The 22,796-nt window shown below is 39.9% G+C and overlaps 1 protein-coding gene across 3 annotated transcripts in view; it reads left to right on the top strand.

Annotated features, from left to right (window-relative positions):
• The window catches only part of Cd99l2 (CD99 molecule like 2), an 86,209-nt gene that overhangs the window by 35,726 nt on the left and 27,687 nt on the right, over window positions 1-22,796 (top strand). For all 3 annotated transcript variants that reach the window (XM_040744722.1, XM_040744723.1, XM_005086268.4), the window contains exons 2-4: window positions 17,125-17,187; window positions 18,001-18,069; window positions 21,127-21,201. In XM_040744722.1, the coding sequence (XP_040600656.1) occupies window positions 17,125-17,187; window positions 18,001-18,069; window positions 21,127-21,201 (207 nt within the window). The remainder of the gene's footprint in view (window positions 1-17,124; window positions 17,188-18,000; window positions 18,070-21,126; window positions 21,202-22,796) is intronic.

Raw genomic sequence — 22,796 nt, 5'->3', positions numbered from 1 at the left:
CTCCCCTGTTCGGATCAGCTGTCTCTGCTGGTTTTGCCAGCCCATTCTTTGCCAATTTGCTCTTCGCTCCTCTCTCTCTGTCGCTGAGTTCCTTGGGTTCTGTTCAGTATTTAGCTGTGGGACAAGTTTGATTCTACAAATGTACTTATAAGAAAAAGCAGACAGATGTTTTTTCTTTCTGAGACAGTCTTGTGTACCTCTGTGTAACTTCAATCTCACTATATAGCCAAGGATAACATAGCAAACTCTTAAAGACTGTCTCCACCTCTGAAGAGTCTGAGATTATAGATATACACTAACATCCTAACAACTAACACAGGTGTATGCTGTGTTATGGTTCAAACCCAGGTCTTTGTGCAAGCCAGATAAGCTCTCTACTAACTGAGCTACATCTTCAGCCTAAGGAAACGTTCTTTGGGCTCTTTTCACTTCCTCCCCAACCTGATTAAGCATGATCCACACCCCAGATCCACCATTTTCAGTGGAGCTTTTCTTGCCTTGTACTCTCAAAACATGTGTATACTTGCCATACAATCCAAGGGTTCATGTTGTGTGTTGAGAACCAAGTACAGAGTGGTGACAAGGGGAAAGGCTGGGTGAAGAGCTGTGCTTTTATTTTATTTGTTTTCCTTAAAGAACTGACTGATTTGGAGATTTAGTTGACAAAGTCAAGCAGACCTGGACCTGGTAGTATTCCTTGAAATTGTCATGTAGCCCAAGACAGAAACCTCCTGTATTTTGCAGAAGCACAAACCATGGTGTCTTCCTCCTTTTAAGGATTTGCGTTGTGAGAGTATCCAGGCTGACAGATGTCTGGATGACACACCATTCTCAGGAGGTTAAAGTGGAGCATGTATTTATTCCCAAGGACTGGCTCATTCTGTCATTAATCTTAGTCATCAGACTGCTTTAGTCACTATTTGTAGAGTGCCACACCAGCACCCAATGCTGTAAGGTCTTCACCTCCTCAGTGTGTACACAAATGTTGAGTGGGTGCAACAGAAGCCCCAGTCTGTCATTGAATGTCATGGCAAGGGGATTTGAGCAAGCCACTTCCTGGCAGCATGATAACTATGAATAAGTTTAGGGACAACAGCTGAAGTTAAGTTGAGAAAGGAATGGAAGAACTGGGGGTTATGGTGGGGATATCTCTTTTAGTGCTTGCAGGTAGTGGTCCTTAACATGGTATCTGAAAGGTGCACACAGACCATAGGGGCAGATGTGAACAGTTCTGGAGTGAAAACACACAAACACAAAGTTTCTAAAACCTCAACTCTTCCCATGATTTAACTTCTTCAAAAGCACATGCCAGAGGTTGAGAAGACTGGTTAGCATAAAAACTCCCTCTCCTCTCTCTGTCTCTCTGTCTGTCTCTCTGTCTCTGTCTGTCTCTCTGTGTCTCTGTCTGTCTGTCTGTCTGTCTCTCTCTCTCTCTCTCTCTTTCTCTCCTCTCACTCTCTGTCTCTGAGTTATGTAGTCCAGGTTAGATTAGAACTCAAATCCTCCTGCTTCAGTTCCTTCAGTGTTACAGCTAGCAGGTGTGTCTACTGTATCTGATCATCCTGCCCTCTTAATCGCTTTCCCTTTCCCTATTCTTTTCTTTTCTTTATGTGAGATAAAGTCTCACTCCGGAGGTGACTCTGGTCTGGTATTTACTATGTGGCTTATGTTGGCCTTCAACTTATGCCATTTCTCTTGCTTCAGCCTCCAGTGCTGGGACTGTGGGTATGTTGTGAGTGTGCTAACCCAGAAACAAAGACAAAAGCATTTGTGTCTTTCCCCAAAGTCAGAATTTACTGACCAACATAAATTCACACAATATAGAGTTTGCCAGATTCTCCTGCTTTCCTTCATAGTCTTAGCTGGGCAAATGTGTGTTGTGGGATTTTGTCTAGGTCCCAGAGCCACACAAACACAAATGAACACAGGACACTATATTAATTATGAAGTTGTTGGCCATTTGTTTGTTTTTTACTGCCTAGTTTTGACTTAAGTATTTAACCCATAATTGCTAATCTAAGTATTTCTCTTACCGGAGAAAAGGGTCTGGACCTCTTACTCCTTTGGTGGCCTACATTGTGTTTGATTGTGTCTCTCTTTTTTAGAATCCTCCTCAACTCCTAGTTCCACCCAGCTTGTTTGCCTATTGGTCAACAGTGTTTTATTTAAACCAATCAGACATATATTTACAGAATGACATCTCCCAACAAATGTGGCTTCTTTTATTTCAATCTTAACTTCTAATATTAACTTTCAAATCACACATTACACAGTAAAAATCTCTGCGTGCCTGCCTGCCTGCCTGCCTGTCTGTCTCTATCTGTCTGTCTGTCTGTCTGTCTGTCTGTCTGTCTGTCTATCTATCCATCCATTCATCCATCCATATACACGCACAAACACACACAGACATTGATTGTAAAGGGTTAAAAAGGCAGAGCTTCAGAGGCATGAGTGACTAGAGCTGGGAAACTGACAAAAATGAAAAGTAATCTCTGTGGGGTGAGATAATGAACTAGCTAGAGCTTTTTGGAGAGGCACTGGGGATCCTGGCTGCTGTCCAAAGGTGTGGGTTCTGGATCAGAGGTGCAGCCACAGTTCATGAAAGCACGGGATGAATGGGCATCAGATCCACAGCAGATCTATATTGGAAAACAGGAGGTGATGGGCAGTCAGCAAGTCAAGAAGACTATATCAACCAAACTGAGCCTCTGACACAGTCAGAGCTAAAAGGTGGTATTTCATTATAGTTTCCATGGGGTCATGATGAGTACTGTCTGTTGGACAAATTAAACATCAGAATATCTGGACAACATGAGAGACTGGCTTGGATGTCTACTATGCCACCAGTAACAATTATTTCTGGAAGAACATGTTTCTCAATAGGGTGTAGCTAAGTAAACTGGATTCCTATTATGTACCAAATCTTTGCCCAGGGAGCCTACACTCTGACCACCACAAGATAATTTGGATGGCAGCAGAAGTTTGATTCAGGTGAGCATCTACTTCTTCCATTTTCCTACATGAACTCCATTGTCTGATCAGCAGTTAGCTCCAAATAAAGTGTCACCTGTCCAAAACCACTAAGTTTCTGCAAGAATTGATCTTTGCTCTTGTGCTAAGGTTAGTGGTGCTTAGCCACTCTTTTCTAATGGAGACAAACATTCCCTCTCAGGAGGTTAACAAAAGTTAAAAGGCGCAGGAGGGTCTTGAAATTTAAAAAGACATAGCAAGCTTAAGCTCACAAAACACACAAGGCTCAGGAAGATAATTCTTGTGAGGACCTGTGTTTTTATATTTTTGTGATGTGTGTGTGTGTTTGTGTGTGTGTGTGTGTGTTTATGTGCACAAGTATGTGTTTGTTTGCATAAGTGCATACATGCAGCGGCTCATGTGTGTAAATTGGAGGACAACCTCAAGTGTTGACTTCCACCTTGCTTGAGACAGGATTTTCTTATGTTCACCTTTCTGTATACCAGGCTAGACCTTGAGCTACCAGGGATTCTTTTTCCTCTGTCTCCCATCCCACCCAGGATCACTGTGAATTACAGACCCATACTACCATGTATGACTTTGCATGAGTTCTGAAGGTGTGAACTGAGGTCTTTGTTCATCCACTTAGTCATCTCCCCAGTTATTTTTGTTTTTAGATGTTAGTTTTATTTATATGAATGAATGAATGAATGTGTGTGTGTGTGTGTGTGTGTGTGTGATAGGCATGTGGGTGTCAGATGATATCAGATCTCTCAGATCTGGAGCTACAGACAGTCGCAGACTGCTTGCCATAATTGCTGGGAATTGAATTCAGGTCCATTGAAAGAGCAGTAAGTGCTCCTAACCATGCAATCTCTCCAGCCTTCCCTAATTCTTGTTTCCACATTTTTATGCAATTAGTCTCTAGATCACTTTTAACATGTTGTAGAATTAAAACCTTTTTCCTATTAGGCAGCCTCCTGTAATTTTGCTCTTAGTCCCTGGCAAGTAACTCCTATTCTGTTTTCTGTCTTTAAAAACATCACTACTCCAGAGACCCTGAGTAAGTGCTATCGTGAAGTGTTTTTATTTTATGACAGGCTTAATTCATTTAGCATAATTTCATTCATGTTATAATAATTTGTTGGTTAATTAATTAATTTATAGCTAGAGTTTGAAACGTGGCGGTCATGGTTGCTAATAAGCAACTCTACCACTGACTTAACCCTCAACCTTCTTGCTGTCATTTCATTTCTAAGTTTTTCTTATATATTCGAAAATTTGAACAGTTGGCATGCACAAGTTGAAAATAGTTTTAAAATGCACATAAGATAGGTCCATATCAGGTCATATGGCTTTGAAGGCCATGTTTAGGCTTGTGGAATTTATAGTCAGTGTAATGAAAATGTCTTCGAGCTTCTGAATGGGGAAGGCAATGCTCCAGAATGTATTTAGAGAGGAAGAAGGGTGTCTACCTACCTGTGGTCTGGAGAATGTCTGGGAGCCTACTTTCTACAACAAAGTCCTAGGAAGTGTCATGTGTAGTGTGGCTCAATGGAAAGATACTTCCTGCCTGAGCTAGATTCAGAGAAGCAGGTGGTCCTTGGGCATGCTATAGAAATGAGTTTACAGTTTCTGGTGATGGTTTGACTTTAGAGCATCAGAGAGATATCCAAGGTGGTTTGAAGGACTTGGACTTGGATAATAGGTAGTGTGGTAAATGTGCCAATTAATAAAACTGATGTGGAACCCAGGTCTACCATGTGGCTGTGAGACATTGGAGAGTGACTAGAAAATGAGAGATCAGAGTCTAGACACCTATTTTATAAGTTTGGTCATAAAGACAAGGGAGATATAACAGTGGGGCTGAGATGAAGTGAAGTCAAAACAGGGTTTTCTAGTTTAAAAGTGGAAGATGTCAAAAATAGATGGGATACTTCCCAAATTGATCTGCAGATTCCACTCAATCCTATTAGAATCTCAGCAGCCTTCTTTTGTAGAAATGTGCAGGATGCTCTTAACATTCACATGGTAACTCTAGGGACCCAAAATAGCCACGCAGACTTGCCAAATAAGAGAGAAATTAGTGGATTCCAAGTTCCAAGTTTCAAAACTTACTATAATAGTAATGAAGACAGAATCCCCTCGGGTAGAAATAGAATGTGTAGGTTTAGGGTCCTGGAGAAAGGGATGAGCCAGGGACACCTGGGCCACTGTCATTTGCCTTTCTTCCTCTGCAGTGTTTGTTCAGGTGGAAAGATGGAAATCTTGATGGTGTGTGGCAAATGCAAGCCTGCTTATTAACACAGAAGGGATGACTATGTCTAACACTGGATCTCATGGAGTGATTGCTTTGCTTTTCTTGCCTCCGAGACTGTGGGTTCCTTTAGGCTTCCTGTCTGTGTGGACTGCATTGCGTTCTGTTCAGGCTGGCTCATGGGGGCTGTGATCTAACACAGGCGTCATGTAAGCACATTTTTACTGCTTAATGACCTGTCTTATAGTGAAAGTTTCCTGCTACTATCTTGAGGCACAATGAAGAAAAACAACCTTATTTATTTATTCATTTATTTAGTATGTGGGGCAATGTTTGTGTGTGTAGGGGGCCAATGCACATGCATGTCAAATTCCAATGTATGTGAAAGCCGGTGGTCAATCTTGGCTTTCATTACTCAGGAACCACCCACACTGCTGTCATGACATGAAATTAACCCAAGTAGGTTAAACAGGTTGGATACTAAGTCCCAGAAATGTCCCCATCCCATGATTATTACTACTGACTGAGACATCTTCCCAGGTGCAGCCTGGACTTAGTGATCTCTGAGGTTTCTGTTTTCTCTGCCAGACTCTGATTTAGAAATGTTCATGTCAGAAGCACAAGCCAGACACAACTTCCCACTCCCCCAAAGAAATTACACAGAAAGCCGCTGCTATTTATGCCAGCTGTGGGAGAAGAGAATGCCACACACATTGTTATTAGTTTAAAGGATATGGTTTCGGAGAGCTTGAAGATGGCCTTGTCTGAAATGTTGGTATTCTTGTGCATTGATTTCCCAGGCTTATGCCACAATAGCAGAATCTAAATGTTCATTGGGCAGGAATGAGTTTAGATGAGAACATGACTTTGTTGTCTCTGAATGTACTAAGCTTTTGAACATTTGAGAACAACTCTCCTATACGTTTACTTATATATGTCTGTGGCCTTCTACTTATTGGTCAGTTTACTTGACTAATAGCATATATATAATAAAGGTAGTTAATATCTGAGATTCCTGTGTGTCAGATAGCTTAATAAATTCCTTATGTACAATGACTAGTTAGTCCTAATACTAGCCCACCGAAGTAGACTTTCTGTTGTCATGTGCATTTTACAGATGAGAAAACTGAAGCCTTGAGCCCTTAAATCTTTTGTTAGTATTTTGTGGATGTTTATGTGTGTTCATGTATATTTGTATGTTTGTGAGAGCATGTGTATGAGTGTGTACATCAGAGGTTGGTGGTGGTGTCTTGCTCAATAGTTCTCTACCTTGTTATTTGAGACAGAATCTCTCACTGAAGGGAGTTTGCTGACTGACTAGACTTGATGGCCAGAAACCCCATGGATCTTCCTTTATTCAGCCCTCCAACTCTGGGATTACAAGTACATGCTGCCATGCTTGGCTTTTTATGGATGCTAAACTCAGGTCTTCATGACCACAGTGCTATCTATGGTGGTGAGTAGGAGGTCTGGATCTGCATCTGCACTGTTCGATTCCAAAGCAGATTATCAGTACCAATAAGATCAGGTGTTGCCTCAGAACAGCCTTGTCTCCATGTCTCAGCAGTGGTTTCACCTTCAGCAAAGCGCTTGGGAGTTGACACTGCAGCCCCAAGAGCAGCATACTTCACACCAGAGGATTGTGACAACACCTCAAGTGTTCTGACATCTCATGGCACAGCCTGCTTATGCCTGCGGTTTTATTTCGATCATTGTATTCCACCTTCTGCAAAGGGACACTCAGTCTGGGAGGACACCATAGTTTGACATACAGGCTGCTGAGCATCCTTCTCTCCAGTCCCCATGCTGCCTAATTCCTGTGACCAGTGGGCTTTCACTTGTAAGAAAGGGAATATGGTCTCTGAGGCTCTGGGATAGTACCTGGAGACAGCTACCCCTCTAGTATTTATTGAGATGTAAATTACAAAACATCAAACCCACCATTTCAATATCTATACTTCAGTGTTTTCAATAGACTCACTATGCTGTGCAGTCATCCATCTGGTGCCAGAAAATTTCTGCTGCCCTAAAATGAAGCCTCATCCCCATTAGCAGTCTAGTCCCATCACCTCCAGCCCCAGGCACCCACTCCACTAGTCTTTTGCTCTCAGCTCTGACTTCCATGCAGGAGATTTTCTTTGTGGGCATGCAATGCACATTTGTGATCTCCCCAGTGAACATCCATCGCAGACATTTTGTTTTCTGTGTAGAAAGGAAGAATGAGACACACCTTTTAATTACACACTCATCAGTGAAGTGACTTTTACAATTTGTACAAATCCTTCTCTGACACTGGAAATCAAGCAGCCTGTTTTACAGGACACTTAGATGCTTCCTGGCAATATACAAAAAGACTTTCAGCTCTGGCGCCTGTAATTGAAGGATGCCATGTTTACCCTTCCCTAGCAGGAACTGGAGCATGGGGTGCTCTGTGTATACTTGAAATCAGCTGGCAGCTCCAATCCTCAGTGGCCACTGTGGTTGGATTGTCAGGTGCTGACTCCTGGCTTCTACTGAACCACTGGCTTCCTGTCATTATTGTCCTCTCTGAGAGTGGTTTAAATTTATTCATGAAACTAGTTGGAGCTCAGGTGGTGATGGCAAAATGCATTTAGTAATCAGAATAAAAGGCAAGCTATTTTTACATTCCTTTGCAATGCTGCAGTGCCTAACTAACCCAAAGGATATTAATTGCTCAGCATGCTTTGAGGTGGAGAACCACAACATTTATCAAGACAATGTGTTCAGATCTGGATTGTGTAACATGAATTAAAATGCTGCAGAAATTTCAGGTAGATTGGATACTGGCATTCTTGGTTTCTTCTGGCCTTATGCAACATGGGGTCTAGGCAATGACTTATTTTCATCAGAGACATTTGGGAATTTGATTAAACATACTAGTAGGTTTGTCTTGTGGATTTCCCATGTGCAGTTTTCAGGAATGTTCTCATGGAAAGCTCAGAAGTGTGAGTTTGTTTTAATGACCTACCGCCTTTTCCTTTGTTAGTCATGGCCCCAGTGTCCCTCTGCCTAGGGAGCTGGGAACACATGGCTTTGCTAGTAGCTGCACAGGTGAAGCCTTTATTGTTTGATGGCGAGAATCCATTTTATATAGTTCATTTCAGGTTTAATGAAGTTGACCCCATGTATTGGGGATAAGTGTGTCTTCATGTGTGCTCGTGAAAATGTATGCATGTGTGGAGGTCAGAGGTCAACCTCACATGTCATTCCTTAGAAGCCACACACTATGTTTTCTGAGACTGGGTCTCTGGTGGGGACCTGGGGCTTATCAATTAGGCTAGGCTGGCTAGCCAGCAGATCCCAGGGATCCACCTGATTCTGCCTCCCTAGCACTGCAGTTATAAGCATGTACCACAATACCTGGCTTTTTGACTGTGGGATCTGGAAAGTTAAACTCAGCTTTTCATGCTTGCATAGCAAACACTTTGATGACTGACCCAGATTCCTGGGTCTCTAAATATGTTATTTTTCCTTGAGCCTAAAGATCAAGAAGCTATGCCACAGGCGGCTGTCACATGATTTGGTCCCTGAGATCTGATTATGATTTTTCTTATAGTGGTCTTTTCTTGCAATTTGATTACATCAAGATTGATCTAGTCTGGTTTTTTTTATATGTAACTTGGCACCTTGAAGTTGTGTAGTGCGGATACTAGTCCAGATGAAAGGCAAGTGAGTGGCATATTTAAGTATAGAGTAGATTTTATGGAACCTCCACTAAGGCAGACAAATGGAGAAGTTGAGATGACACATCTATGTTTTATCAGACTAAGGTGTCTCTGGTGTTCTTTCTTATTCGAAAATGGTCATGATTTCAAAATATTAAAACAGAAGCAGTTCAGATATTTATTCAGTTAGGATTTATACTGACTCTCTTTCAGAAACCCAGGAAATTGCTTACACATAAAGAACAAAGAGATAGAAGTCATCCTTAGACAGCAAGGTCACTTGCAAGAAAGTGATCTCTGCTTAAGTCCCAACGTTACCTCTGAACTGTTTTGATTAAGAATGTCAGTAGCCTCTGATGTTCTTAATCAACCAGCAGGCAGAAGACACATCCTTCTGTGGTGGTCTAAACCTCAAATATACTGTCACCAAATCATAGCCAGTACTAGTTGCCAGTAATTGGGGAGGGGGCAGATTGGAATTGGAGAAAGCCTTGCCTAAACATTTGTTGAATTTTCACTTATTTTCTGTAGTGGGTGGCTGCAATGTTGGACAGTGCATGCCTGTAGAAGATGCTCCTAAGTCCTTACCTAGAAGGGGGTGCTCAGGATGAACAAAGTGAAGTGAGCAAAAACAACTAAAGCAGGAGTGATAATTAATAAAACCCATATGTAAGAATCTTTGAGGGCCCATCAGAAGTCTCTCTAGGATCACATATTTCTATCACATCTTTGGCAGGTGCTGGTGTACAGCCAGATCATGGCATCGCTGGCTACCAAGGTCCTACTATACCTAGTTTTACAGCCTTCGTTAAGTTGCACCCTTGGCTTCCCACACTACTCTTATAAGTCAGGTTGCGATAGAGGTTAAGTTTGTGTTCTATCCCCACAGGAAACTGTACTAGAGTACAGAACCTGGCTATCTGGGTGTATTTGGATAGAACCAGCACTTTATTCAGTAGGTTCTTTCAAGGACATACACAGGTTAACAGGGAACATTTCCAAAATTCTTCTCTATCAAAGAAGACAGCTGGAGACAGGTGTCAGCAGCTCATGGCGTGGTTTTCCCATTAAAATTCTTAGTGGCCTTCTGTAGTGGATGAGGTAACTTTTTTACTGAATGCTGGAACACTGGCCCCTCAGTTTCCAGGGCTTAGGGATTGTAAACTGGGCCTAAGATGAATCAGCTGCTTCCTAAAATGGGTTGGTGCCAACAGAAGAGCCTATGGGATGCCTGCCAGCATCCCAAACAAAGTTAAGAGTGTGGAAGATCAGCGTATGTGTGACATTCTTTGCAATGTGTGGCCTATTGTGAGGACATCTATGTCTGTTTGAGTTTCAGTTGTGTTGGACTGTTCAGGTGTTTGTTGCCTTGTCATGCTGAAGTTGAAAACCAGGGTTTCATGTGTGTTCCTCAAGGGCCTTACTATTGGACTACACTCTTACCCTAGTTGTAGGTTTTGAAGAAGTATTAATAGTTCAGTATTGAGCTTGAGGATGAGTGTTTATTCATAGGTGTGTTGGGTCTGTTGAGTCCAAAGTCAGTAGGGGATTAATTAATAAATACTACAAAGTTATGTCATATTGTTCTTAACCCTTCACCTAATGACACATGGCCAGATATGTCAGGAGCTAGCAGGGGAATGGCCAGTTCTACATATTATTAGCTCAATATGCTATTGTGGAATGTGTGCTTTTGTTGTTCTTAGGTGGGAAAGTAGGGGAAGAGTATTGAAAGAAGATAAAATGTAATGATAACCTTATGTTTTGGGAGACACTGACACAGAACTTTGAATTAGCATAACAAAAATACACAGACATAATTTAAATTAAAACAAAATCAAGGAGGCAGTAACCTTGATAGGAAATAGTTCCTTTCTCTTGACATCTGTTCTTAATTCTATAGACATAATCTGTATTAGCAGCTTCCCTGTATGAACTTCTAAAACATTTTTATGGTTGTGGATTTAGATATACAAACAAATAGAAGAACTTTTTTTGTCTTTTGCTGTGCTTCAGAATGTATTTCATGTCAGTAGACAGGTATTCTCCATTCTTTCTAACCCATCAATGCAGTAACTCATTGTATGAAAGAGCTGAATTCACACACCTGTTCCTCTGCAGTAACCATTATTTCCCCTGCATTTGTTTTTGCTGTTGTAAGCAGAGTGACAATATGTGTCTTTGTACACCCTTCTTTATGTCCATGTTACAAGTATTTTTCTTTAATACACACTTAGAAGTGGCGTTATTAACTTGAAAAATGCATGTATAAAATGTTTAAAGGTTGAAATAACTACAGACTTCCAGAAAATTTGCAAGTACAATATGAAGAGTTTGGTCCCCCAACTCAAATCTCTTCAGTGTGCATTGGTTATCTGATGCATTAGCTATTCCAGTCTCTGCACACTGGAGGTATATTTCCCAAAAGCCAAGGCATGTTCACTATGCCAACATCTAAGTCAGAAAACCAGACTAACCTTGGTCACAATACTATTTCCTAATACTTAGAACCATATTCAAGTTTCAATAGATGCCCAAATGAGGTCTAGTGTAAAGGTTAACATATATCACCCATCCTCCATTTCTTAGTTCTGTCATGCTTTCTGTGTGTTTTACACTCATGCATATAGGTTTGTCCAAATATTTTTCCAGACCTCTTTCTGGATCACTTTAAGATATTGAACCTATGGTCTCTTCATACATCAACATGTATCTGCATAGACAAGGGTACCCTCTTCCTGATAACAGCAGTATTTCCATTAAGATCAGACAGTTGGATGAGAACCAGCATTCCCATCTGGTCCCCAGACCTCATTTACTTTCTTTGATTGTTCCAATAATGGCCTTTGCCGGTTAGCATCCAGTCACAGACTACCTATTTGATTTAGTGTCATCATTTCGCTAACCTCAGGGCTTAAATATCTGACTATTTGTTCAGTGCTGAGAGCACTTGCTTTTGGGGATTTTGTCTATTTTATGGATGCTTTTCACTGATTGTACACATCCCTAAACCAAAGTTCATAATTTTCTTAACATGGTTCCTGCCCTTTCTTTCCCCTCTGGTGTCTCTTATGGGTTTGATTGAGTTTCATTGCTTATGTTTTTTTGTTTTTGTTTTTGTTTTTTTATGTTTCAAGATACGGTTTCTCTGTGGCTTTGGAGGCTGTCTTGGAAGTAGCTCTTGTAGACCAGGCTGGTCTCGAACTCACAGCGATCCGCCTGCCTCTGCCTCCCAAGTGCTGGGATTAAAGGCATGCACCACCAACACCCGACTATGCTTATGTTGTTTTTCAGTTTTTTCTTTAACAATTTTGAGGTTATATATCATATACGTCTTTATTTGATAATTACTCAATTTTGGTGTAGGAAAATGATTTTTTAATAAAATTTAACTTTTGGAACAATTAGATTTGAAAAAAATTTACAAAGCAACAGAGAATTCCTATATGCAATATACCTATGTTTCCCTGTCAGTACCATTTACATTAGCTTTGTCTCAAGGAAAGAACCTGTGCTAATACTCTATTATTAACCACTATCCATATATTACTAGCTTTCCCTAGTTTCCATCTAGGAGCCCAATGAGCTGCCTGTTGTGCTGCAGAGCTCATACTTTTTATCTGAATTATCATCCCTGTAGGTTCTTCAGGCAGGGATACTTTCTCAGACATTCCCTGCTCTCCATGATCTTAACAGTTGAGAATGGGGCCCAACTGAATGTTTTGCATAATAACCCCGTGTAAAGAGAAGCCTTCCCGCCAGCCTGGTTCCAGAGCCGCATCAATCCCAAATAAACACACAGGAGGCTATATTAATTATGAAGCTGTTGGCCTTGCTTGTTTCTTACTGGCTAGCTCTGACTTAAGTATTTATCCCATAATTGTAAATCTAAGTATTTCTTTTACCGGAGAAATTTCCGGGCTCCCTACCCCATGACTTCCTGTGTTTCTCCTACCCAGAGTCCTCCGGGACTCCTAGTCCCACCTATCTTGCTTCCCTATTGGCCAACAGTGCTTTATTGACATATATACAGGATTTCCCCAACAACCCCGGATTGGGATTTGTCTGTTGTTTTTCTCATTTTTATATTGAGAATATGTGAGTGTGAGAAGACTATTAGAAGTAAAGCACCATTTTGTTTCTGATGGTTTGGTTGCTTTTAAAGATGTTCTCACCACACCAGGCATGGTGGCACATACCTTTTAGGCCCAGCACTTGGGAGGCAAAGACAGGAAGTTCTGTATAAGTGTACATAATTATAAATAATTAGTACCAGGCCAGTCAGAACTGCATATAGAGATCCTGTCTCAAAAAAAAACTGGTCTCAGCATATAGTCGGGATTGGCTTCAAACTCACTATGAAACCGAAGCTGACCTAGAACTCATGATACTCAGTAACTATCAAACTCAGTAGGACACAGGGATTGATGTATGGGTCCATTTCACAGGAAAGTTTCTCTAAGGAATAGCTTTTTGCCCTCCAGTCTTTTCACTTGAGTATAGTTAGAATGACCAGTTTACCTCCCAGGGCCCTGGATGGACAGGAAAGTACCTTGAATTGACAAAACATTTTGTGGGATCCAGGATAGTGTGATAATGGTTAGCTCATTGTCAGTGAGCCTGGGGAATCCAGTATCCTTTCTTGCAAAAGTCATACTCTCAAATCTTCCTTCATGATTGTATTTTCTGTTCCACATGGCTGGGCCTTTTACCTTCTAGTAAATGGGAACACTGGTTTTCCTGTTGTATCTTGATGTGATTTTGGGTTATCATCTTATTTTTTGTTATTTATTGTTGTGGACATATTCGTGGTGTGTGTGTGTGTGTGTGTGTGTGTGTGTGTGTGTGTGTGTGTGTGTGTGTGTGTAACACATTGCCAGAGCAGGAATGTGGAGATCAGAGAGCATCTTTGTAGAGTGGTTTCTCTTTTACCTTTGTACAGATGCCAGGGATTGAACTCAGGTCACCAAACTTTTTCACAGCAGCAAGTTCCTTTACCCACTGAGTCATCTCAACAACCCTTGATTGTCTTTTAATGTTTAAAGAGAAATGACCCTTTCAAGAGACTGTGTCACTATAAAATTTTCATACAAATATAATTTAGAAATCTATTTTAGAAATAATTTAAAAATAATTATTTACCTATTTATTTGGTATTCAGTATTGAACTCGGGGACTTGTGCATGCTAAACATGGCTCTATTACTAATGACTCTACTATTAAGTTATTCCCCCAGGTAAAATTTATTCTAATTGACAAATAATAGTTGTCTGTATTTATGGAGCACACTTTTTTGAAACAAGATCTTGTGTATAGTCTAGGATAGCCTTGAACTCACAATCCTCCCACTTCATCCTCCTTGTACTGCGATTACAGGCGTGCCCTACCAGGCCTGTTACTGATGGTCAAGGTTCAGGCCAGGTGTTTGCAACTTCTTGGTCTCCTATTCTCATAACTGAAATAAAGGCTTACACAGATTTAAAACCACCAGGGAAGCTTGTGGACTCTCTCTGAAACAAGTCAAAATACAAAGCAGAGAAATTGAACTGGTACTGAGGCAAGGCTGTAAACCCACAAAGCTGTACATCTCTAGATTCCATATAAGTAAGATTATGAGACATTTGTCCATCTGTGTTGTTGCAAATGATGAAATTTCCTTTTTATTTTATTTTCAAAAAGGACATATTATACATGGAACTTTCTTCTTTTTCTTTTTAATGCTAGGGATTGGGTCTAGGTCTTTGCACATGCTAAGTAATCATGCGACCACTCAGTTATATCCCTAGTCTAATAATCCATATTTTCTTTATTCACGTAACCTATTGATAAACATTTAGGTAGTTTCCATATTTTGGTTTTGAAGAATGCTGCAATTTATATTCCTTCCAACAGTATGCACAGATTCCCTTTTGTCTATATCCTCTCCAATATCTGTTGTCAGTCATCTTTCTGATAGCAGCTGTTTACTATGTATGAAGTGAAAAAGCTCTGTGAGTTGTTTTGTGATTTTTCTCTCCCCTCCCATCTCTTCATGCTTCTCTTCCATCTCCTTTCTTTCCCTTTTGTTGACAGAGTCTTGCTTTGTAGCACAGACAGCCTCTGGATGGGGATCTTCATGCTTCTACCTCCTGAGTGCTAGGACTAAAGTTGTACACCACCATGCCTAGCTTCATTGTTCTTTTAGTTTGGATTTTCCCGATGATTAGAGTTGCTTCACATTATCTGTTTTCATCTGTTGACCATAAATATCATTTCTTTGGGGCAATGTCTCTTACCCATTTTTAACAAGTTTGCTCTCTTGATACTGACTTGTGAGTTCTTTGTATATTTTGGGAACTAGCTATTGTGAGATACGGTTTTCCCTTTTGCACTGATTGTTTCCTTACCTATGCTGAAGCATTTTAGTTTGATGCAAGCCTGTTACTCTACTTTTGTTTGTATGTGTTTTTGTATTGCTGGGAATTGAACCTAGGGCTTCATACATGCTAATTGAGCACTTGACCTTTAAGGTACACCCACCCTTGCATTTTGATATTCTGCTTATGCTTTTGGAATGCTGTTCAGGAAACTATTAGCCAGACCAATGCCCACTACTTCTTTTATTAGGTCTATAGGTTTGGGTATCACATTTAATATATTTAAAGTTAATTTTGACTCGGTTACTGTACTGGAATAAAGGTCTAATTTTATTCTTTTGTGTTTTACCACCAGCAATTCTTGAAAACAGTATCCTTAACCCTTTGTACATTCTCAAAAGCAACTGTCTTCAAAGGCTACACTGGGTTTCTTTATGGGTTGTCTATTTTATGCCGCTGTTATTCTGCTTTTAATTCTGACAGCTTTGTTGCACACAGATTGAGTATCCCTTACACAGCTTTTAGATCAAACTGTAGTTTGAAATTAGGGGTATGATGCCTTTATGTTGTCAATGTCTGGCTCTCTCACTTTCATTACTGGCCTCACAGGGCTTTCTCTGAGCTCTGTCCCAGGATCTGTGACTTGTGATTTTTTTTCTGTTCCTCAGATATTTGTTTAAGATCTAGATTTAGACTTAGATAGCCCAGTCATTAAGAGTTTGGTTCCCAGCATCTATGGTGGGAGGCTACCAACCATCTGCAACCTATCTCCAGGGTATCTGACAACCACTTTTGGCCTCCAAGAGCACACATACACACACATTTTTGGGTGGTTTTAGAGATAGGGTTTCCCTGGTCAACAGTCCTGTCTGTCCTGGACACAGCAGACACTTCACCCACTGAGACATCTTCCTAGCCAGTCTGATTATGTAGATTCTGTTTTGTTTATTTCCATTCTGTACTTACTTTTTAACCCTTTGCTATGTTTGACTTTTCCTTTGTCTGACTTTCTAGCTTTCTGAGGAGTAACATGAGACCATGTGAGAACTTTGCTGGTTTTTGCTGGAGTCTTTCAATTTGAGTATATTGTACTCCTATTTTGTTTTGTCTCACGATAGTGTTTGGTTTCCTTCTTGATTTTTTGTTTGACTTATTGATTTTTGAGAAGATTGTTGTTCAATTTCTACATATTTGTGTGTTCCCCTAGCTTTCTCTCACTGTTCAGTTTTAGTGTCATGCTATTGTCCTCAGAAAAAAATATTTGTTATGATTCTAGTCTGCAGTCACTGTTGGGATATGCTTTGTGTCTTAACACATGATCTATGATATTCTTCATGCGTGCATTTGCAAAGAATGTTCTATAAATACTTGAAAAACCCAGTGCTTTCTTGTTCTGATTAGATCATCCATTCGTGATGGAAGTTTCCTATTACTGTATTACAGTCTCTGTTCATATCTATTAATGACTGCCTGATGTATTTGGGATGGAGGCATATGTATCACAAGCATTCTGATTTCTTTATAAATTAGCCCGTTTCCATTATCTAATGATCTGTTTCCTCCTACCATGTTGGAGTGCTTGGCTTCTGACCTATTTTTTTCTGATGTAAGTATCGATAACTTATCTTTCTTTTTTCCCATTTGCATTCCCATCCCCTTATTTTTTTAAATGGCAAAGACCATGTCAAGAGTATATTTTAGAGTGTGCCTCAATGATAGAACACTTTCCCAGTACATTCTAGATCCTAGGTTCAGTTCTCAGAGACACAAATAATAGTAAGGACAAAGAAAGCATTTCAGTATTACTGCTCTACTTACAAACCACCTAAACTTAAAATTCTCTTCTTATTTGTAGGATATGGAGACTTCGATGATTTTAATCTGGAGGATGCACTGAAAGAAACCTCCTCAGTAAAGCGTGAGTCAAGCAAACAAGCATGAAAAGCAACCACAACTCATCACTGTGGAGCACATTCACAGTATTCCCTTAAGAAAAGCAGACACATGCAAGCAAATTAGTTGCATCTTTGTCCATCTGTTTTTCTGTTACATGTTCAGGGCTTTTCTTATAGAGACATATGTGTGTCATCTTCCTTTGTCATTTTATATATATTGAATACATGAGTGAATATGTATCTTAGTTTTTTCCTGCTGTATAAAAAGAGAACTTTGACCTGTTTCAATTCTCTCATTTTTTGTTTGAAACAAGGTCTCTCTATAGCTGTCCTAAAATTCACTATGCAGACCAGACCATCGTTGAACTCACAAAGATCCACTTGCCTCTGTCTCTTTAGTGCTAGAATTAAAGGCATGCACCACCACAGCTTGAACTTACAACATCTAAAAAGTTTTCTCTTATTTTTATTTCATTTTAAGTGTGTACGTGTACACAAGGGAAGGTATGACAGAGTCCAGAATGAATGTCAGATACTCTGAAGCTGGAGTTACAGATGGTTGGGAGCTGCCTGATATGGGTTCTGGGAACCAAACTTGGGTCCTCTGCTAAAGCAACAGCAACTCTGTGTTTGCAGCTTCAGAACCCATGTCATTTTATCATTCATCTCAGTATGATACTTTGGAGGCCCTCACCTACAATGGCCTCAGGGAATGATACCAAAGCTATTCTCTTCATGATGTGACTTCTGCAAGCTATAAAGCGTCACACGGGTGAGCACTCACATGTGCACACACATTACTGAATTTTCTCCTCTTGTCCTCCTTTTCCCTTCAGAGAGATGGGACCACTTCAGCACCACAACTAGAAGGCCAGGAACGACCAGAGCCCCAGCAAATCCAGCAGGTAACAAGGCTTGCCTAAAATGGGACATGAGGAAGGCAGGGTTCCTCTGAGGTGTGAAGTGAGGAAGGACTTTTTGAAAATCCATTTAAGGCAATATCAAAATACCAAAATCTGATGGGTGCTTGTTTATCCCACAATAAAGGTGTGAAGTGTGAACCATCCTTGCTCAACTCCATTGAGCCCCATTTGGAGTCTCCTTAGTTCAGCACATTCATGGTATACTAATGCCATGCACTGGTCACTTGGAAACATAAGTACCCTGACTAATGCACAGTGCCCATATTTGACTCTATTGTTTTTCAAAATCACGTGATTAGTGTTACCATCTACTTTATTGAAAAAATCCGTTAGTAAGCCACCATATGAATTGGCATACACTGTAATTCCAGCACTGTGGAGGCAGAAGCAGAGACAGCACCCAAAGTTTGAGGCTAATCTCATCTGTATTGCAAGTTCCAGGGTAGCCAAGGTTACATAGCAAGATTACTTGCCAAAAAACAAATAATAAATACATAATCAAATAAACAAATGAATAGAACAAAACATTTAAAATCAGGTAGCTGTTGAAAAGCTGTTCATATGACAGTAAAGGCTTTAAAAATTCTATATTTTGGTTTAAAATGTCAAGTTTTATTATTGACGAAAGATACTATCAGGGCGGAGGGATAGTTCAGTGGTTAAGAGCAGTGACTGCTCTGTTACCTTAGTGTTTCTGGTCCAGCTAGGCCCCGCCACTGCCTCAGCCCCAAATGATCACACAGATACTATATTAATTATGAAACTGTTGGCTCCTATCTATGGTTTCTTATTGGCTAGCTCTGTCTTAATTATTAACCCATAACTACTAACCCATGTATTTCCATGTGGTCTTGGTTTACTGGACCTGCAACTCCTTTGCGTGCTACATGATGATGGCTCAGTGTCTCCACAGAGAGTGGTTTCCTATTTGTTCCAGCTTATATTCTGATTTTGCCCAGCTATGTCACTTCCTGCCTGTCTGTACAGATCTCCAGACCTCTATGGTTGGCTAGTGGCAGTTTCTGTCCATATGTCACTTCCTGGGATGACAATTCCTCTCTGCCTACACTTCCCAGAATCCTTCTCATATCCTAGACCCACCTATCATGCTGTCCTATTGGCCAACAGTCTTTTGCTCATCAACCAATAAGGTAAACATATACACAGAAGACACTCCCTATTGCTGCTCTTTCAGAGGGCCTGCCTTTGTGAGCACCCATCTGGCAGCTCACAACTGACTCCATTTCCAGGGGATCCAATTTTGTGGTCATACAAGTATTGCATGTTGGCAAGTCATTCAGACACATAAAATAAAATAATTAAATAAAACTGATACTATTGGGGTTTATGTTTACTTAATAGGAGATTCTACTCATTTGCTAGGAAATGTATGGCATATTCAAGTTGGCATAACAGTTGTTATTTAAATATAATCTTTAGGTGCTAGTCGTGGTTTCTACAATTCAAGGAAAACTATTTTGCAAGAGAAGTGGTTCATGCTGATGAAAAACTATCAGTCTGTGTCTTTTGGGTGTTCTGTAAATATTTAAACATATTTCTATGTCAGAGAGAATGTTCATTTTGTTCATTTATTTTGAGACAGGGTCCCACTATGTAGCCCTAGCTGACCTAGAATATCCCATGTAGATCAGGCTGGCCTTGAACTTACAGGGGTCCAGCTGTCTATACACTTAGCTAGCACTTAAAGTTTGCACCACCACACCCAGGCCATACTTCAATAAAAATAATATTTTTATTTCTTCATAGTAATTTTTCAGTACTGCTAAGCATACTACCATAAATAGATTTAGTAGTTTAAAACAATATTTTCCAAGTTTTCCTGTGATAATTCCCAAATTTGTCTTTACCTAGTGTTTTAAAATTGAAATTTATTTTCATTTGGCTTTGGCTTTTGGAAAATTTTACTGATTTCCTTTTTAATAGTCTTACTGTGTAGCCAAGGTAGCCTCCAATTTGCCCCCATTCTCTCTCTGAGGTTAAAACACGTACTATTATACCTAATACTAGCTTGTAGGTCATCATATATTAAGCCCCATGTTCTCTTCACCCAGGTTTGGTTTGTGAACCTGTTGTTCTGGTCAGATATGGACAGTTCTATCACCCAAAACACTTGATGATTACATTGTACAAGCACGCCAGCCTTCCTTCAGTTCCATCCTCCTTTCTCCATCTCTTCCCTAATCCCTGACTGCCACTAATACGTTTTCCATTTTAAAATATCATTTCATGTGATTAAATGTGATGTGATGAAAAAGTAGACAACCTTTTGGACTTGGATTTTTTTCATGTAGCTTAATTCAGTTGGGATGCAACCAAGTTGTTGGGTGGATCAGTATTTTATTTTTATTGATGAAAAATTTTTCATAGTACGGAGGTACCAAAGTTTGCATAGCATTTTCTGTATGGATGGATGTCTGAGGTGTTTCTAGATTGGTACTACTATGAGTAGAGTTGCTGTGGAGTTTCTTGTGTGGCTGTATTTGTAAATGTAAGCTTTCCTTTCTTCAGAATCATGCCAAAGACTAGACAGGTGGTATTTGCATAGTTTTTTAAAGAGGTGGTTGATTCTTCAAGGAAGGTTAAATTAGTCTCCATTTACTCTAGCTTTCTGTGAGGGAACAGTTTCTCTACATCTTATCCAACTTTGGATATTTTCACTATTTGGCATTCTAACCATTTTGGTTGATGTGTGGTGGCATTGTATTGTAGCTTTAACCTGTTATTCACATGCTTATTTTTCCAATGTATTTAAGTGGAATGTTTGTTGCATTTTCCAGTTTTTAATTCACCTTAACTTAACTGGGATTGCTGGTTCAAACAACTACCTTTAGTCTCAGCAGTCAGGAGGTAGAGGAAAGTAGATCTCTGTGACTTCTAGGACAGTCTGGTCTACATAGTGATTTCCAGGACACAGGAAGATCCCATCTCAACAATAAATTATGTCTGACTTGTCTTTTGATCTTCTACCCAGTTATTAATCAATTTGTTGTTTCCTTTGTGTTTTGGGTGCCTCTAAAGGAAATAACTTTGACTTGACTGATGCATTAGGTGATGGAGATGATGGCCGCCAGAAACCAGGTACAGGAGGAAGAGGTAAGTCCTAACTGGGCTGAAACTACAGAGTAGCCCCGTAGCTCTCTGGTGGCTCTGTCTCTATAAATGTTCACATTTATTTTATTGGTTTATTTATATTTTAGGGTGTTTATTTTTCATGTGTGTAGGTATTTTTGTCTGCATGCATGTCTGAACACTATATGCATGCAGTGCCTGTAGAGGCCAGAAGTCATTGGATCTTCTGGAACTGAAGTTACAGATGTTATAAGCCATCATGTGGCTGCTGGGAATCAAATCCAGGCCCCCTGAAAGAGAAGTCAGTGCTCTTAACCATAGAATCACCTCTCCAGCCCTAGGTCTGTTTTATTAACTATAACAGCCCTGTGTGCCACAGGGGAGCTTTCAGACAGAGGCATTTGAGCATTTTAGTCTCAATACTTCCCAAATTGTTGAGGATCCCAAGAGATTGGTTTAGACTATATCTATTGATGTTTATTATGTAAGAGCTTAACACTGAAAAGACTTCATTAATCAGTTGAAGGCATATGCTGGCTGTGATGGTGCACACCTCTAATCTTAGCATCTGAGAAACAGAGGCAGGTGGATCTTTGTGGGTTCATGACCACCCTGGTCTACAGGGTGAGTGCCAGGACAGATGAGTTACATATTGAGACCCTTTCCCAAAAAAATCATATTATCATACTTTGAACTTTCTTACTATTGAATTTTAAGAAGTCTTTACATATTCTAGACATTAAATCTTAGATATATGGTTTTCTCCTATTCTTTATCTTAAGTTTTTGCTCCATTAATAAAGTCTTCTCTGGAGCAAACAGTTTTAAGTTTGATTGATTATGCTTTTGCTGCCAGATCTGAGAGCTAGAATTTTCCTATCTTTATTCCTTAAAATGCCTTTTATTTTCTGTGAATGTCAAATTGCTCCAAATTGCTCATTTGTGCACAAGGCTATCTTTCTATTGATTTGCTTTAGAAATTGTGAAAAAAATCAATTGAAATATAACTCAATTTTTGTTTGCTTAGTGTATTTTGACACAGGGTCTTTCTGTGTAGCTCTGTCTGGCCTAGTACTTGTTATATAACCTGTGTGGCCTCAGAATCATGGGGATCTACTGCCTCAGCATCTCCAGGGTTGGGATTATAAACTCATCAAGCCTTTTGAGTTACATTTGGTGTCCTTGTTTTTTGATGAGGATCTTGCAAAGATATTCATAATAGACATAAGTTCATTTTCTTATGGTGTCTTTGCCAGGTTTTGGCATCAAAATAATGCTGAATAATACTGGTCTCTATGATTGGCTTTGAAAGTATTATCTTCTTGTATTTTCTGGTTGAGTTCCCACCCTTCTAATAAATATTTTAAATTTATTATTTGAAAATTATATATATGCATACAATGTATCTTTATTATACCCTCCCGCAGCCTCCCTTAAATCCTAATATACCTCCCTTCCAACTCCCAAATTTATCCAATAAGTGCTACCCATCTGCACATAGGTATGGGGCCACCCACTGGGCAATTTGCCAGCAACCACACTTCCAAAGAAAAGTGTACCTCCCTCCCAAAACAGCCATCAATGGCCTGTACCCTTTCAGATGTGGTAGTGGGTGACTTT

Source organism: Mesocricetus auratus, unplaced genomic scaffold (assembly GCF_017639785.1).
Source record: "Mesocricetus auratus isolate SY011 unplaced genomic scaffold, BCM_Maur_2.0 Super-Scaffold_100003, whole genome shotgun sequence".
Taxonomy (NCBI): domain Eukaryota; kingdom Metazoa; phylum Chordata; class Mammalia; order Rodentia; family Cricetidae; genus Mesocricetus; species Mesocricetus auratus.
This window is presented reverse-complemented; position numbering and strand designations above follow the sequence as displayed.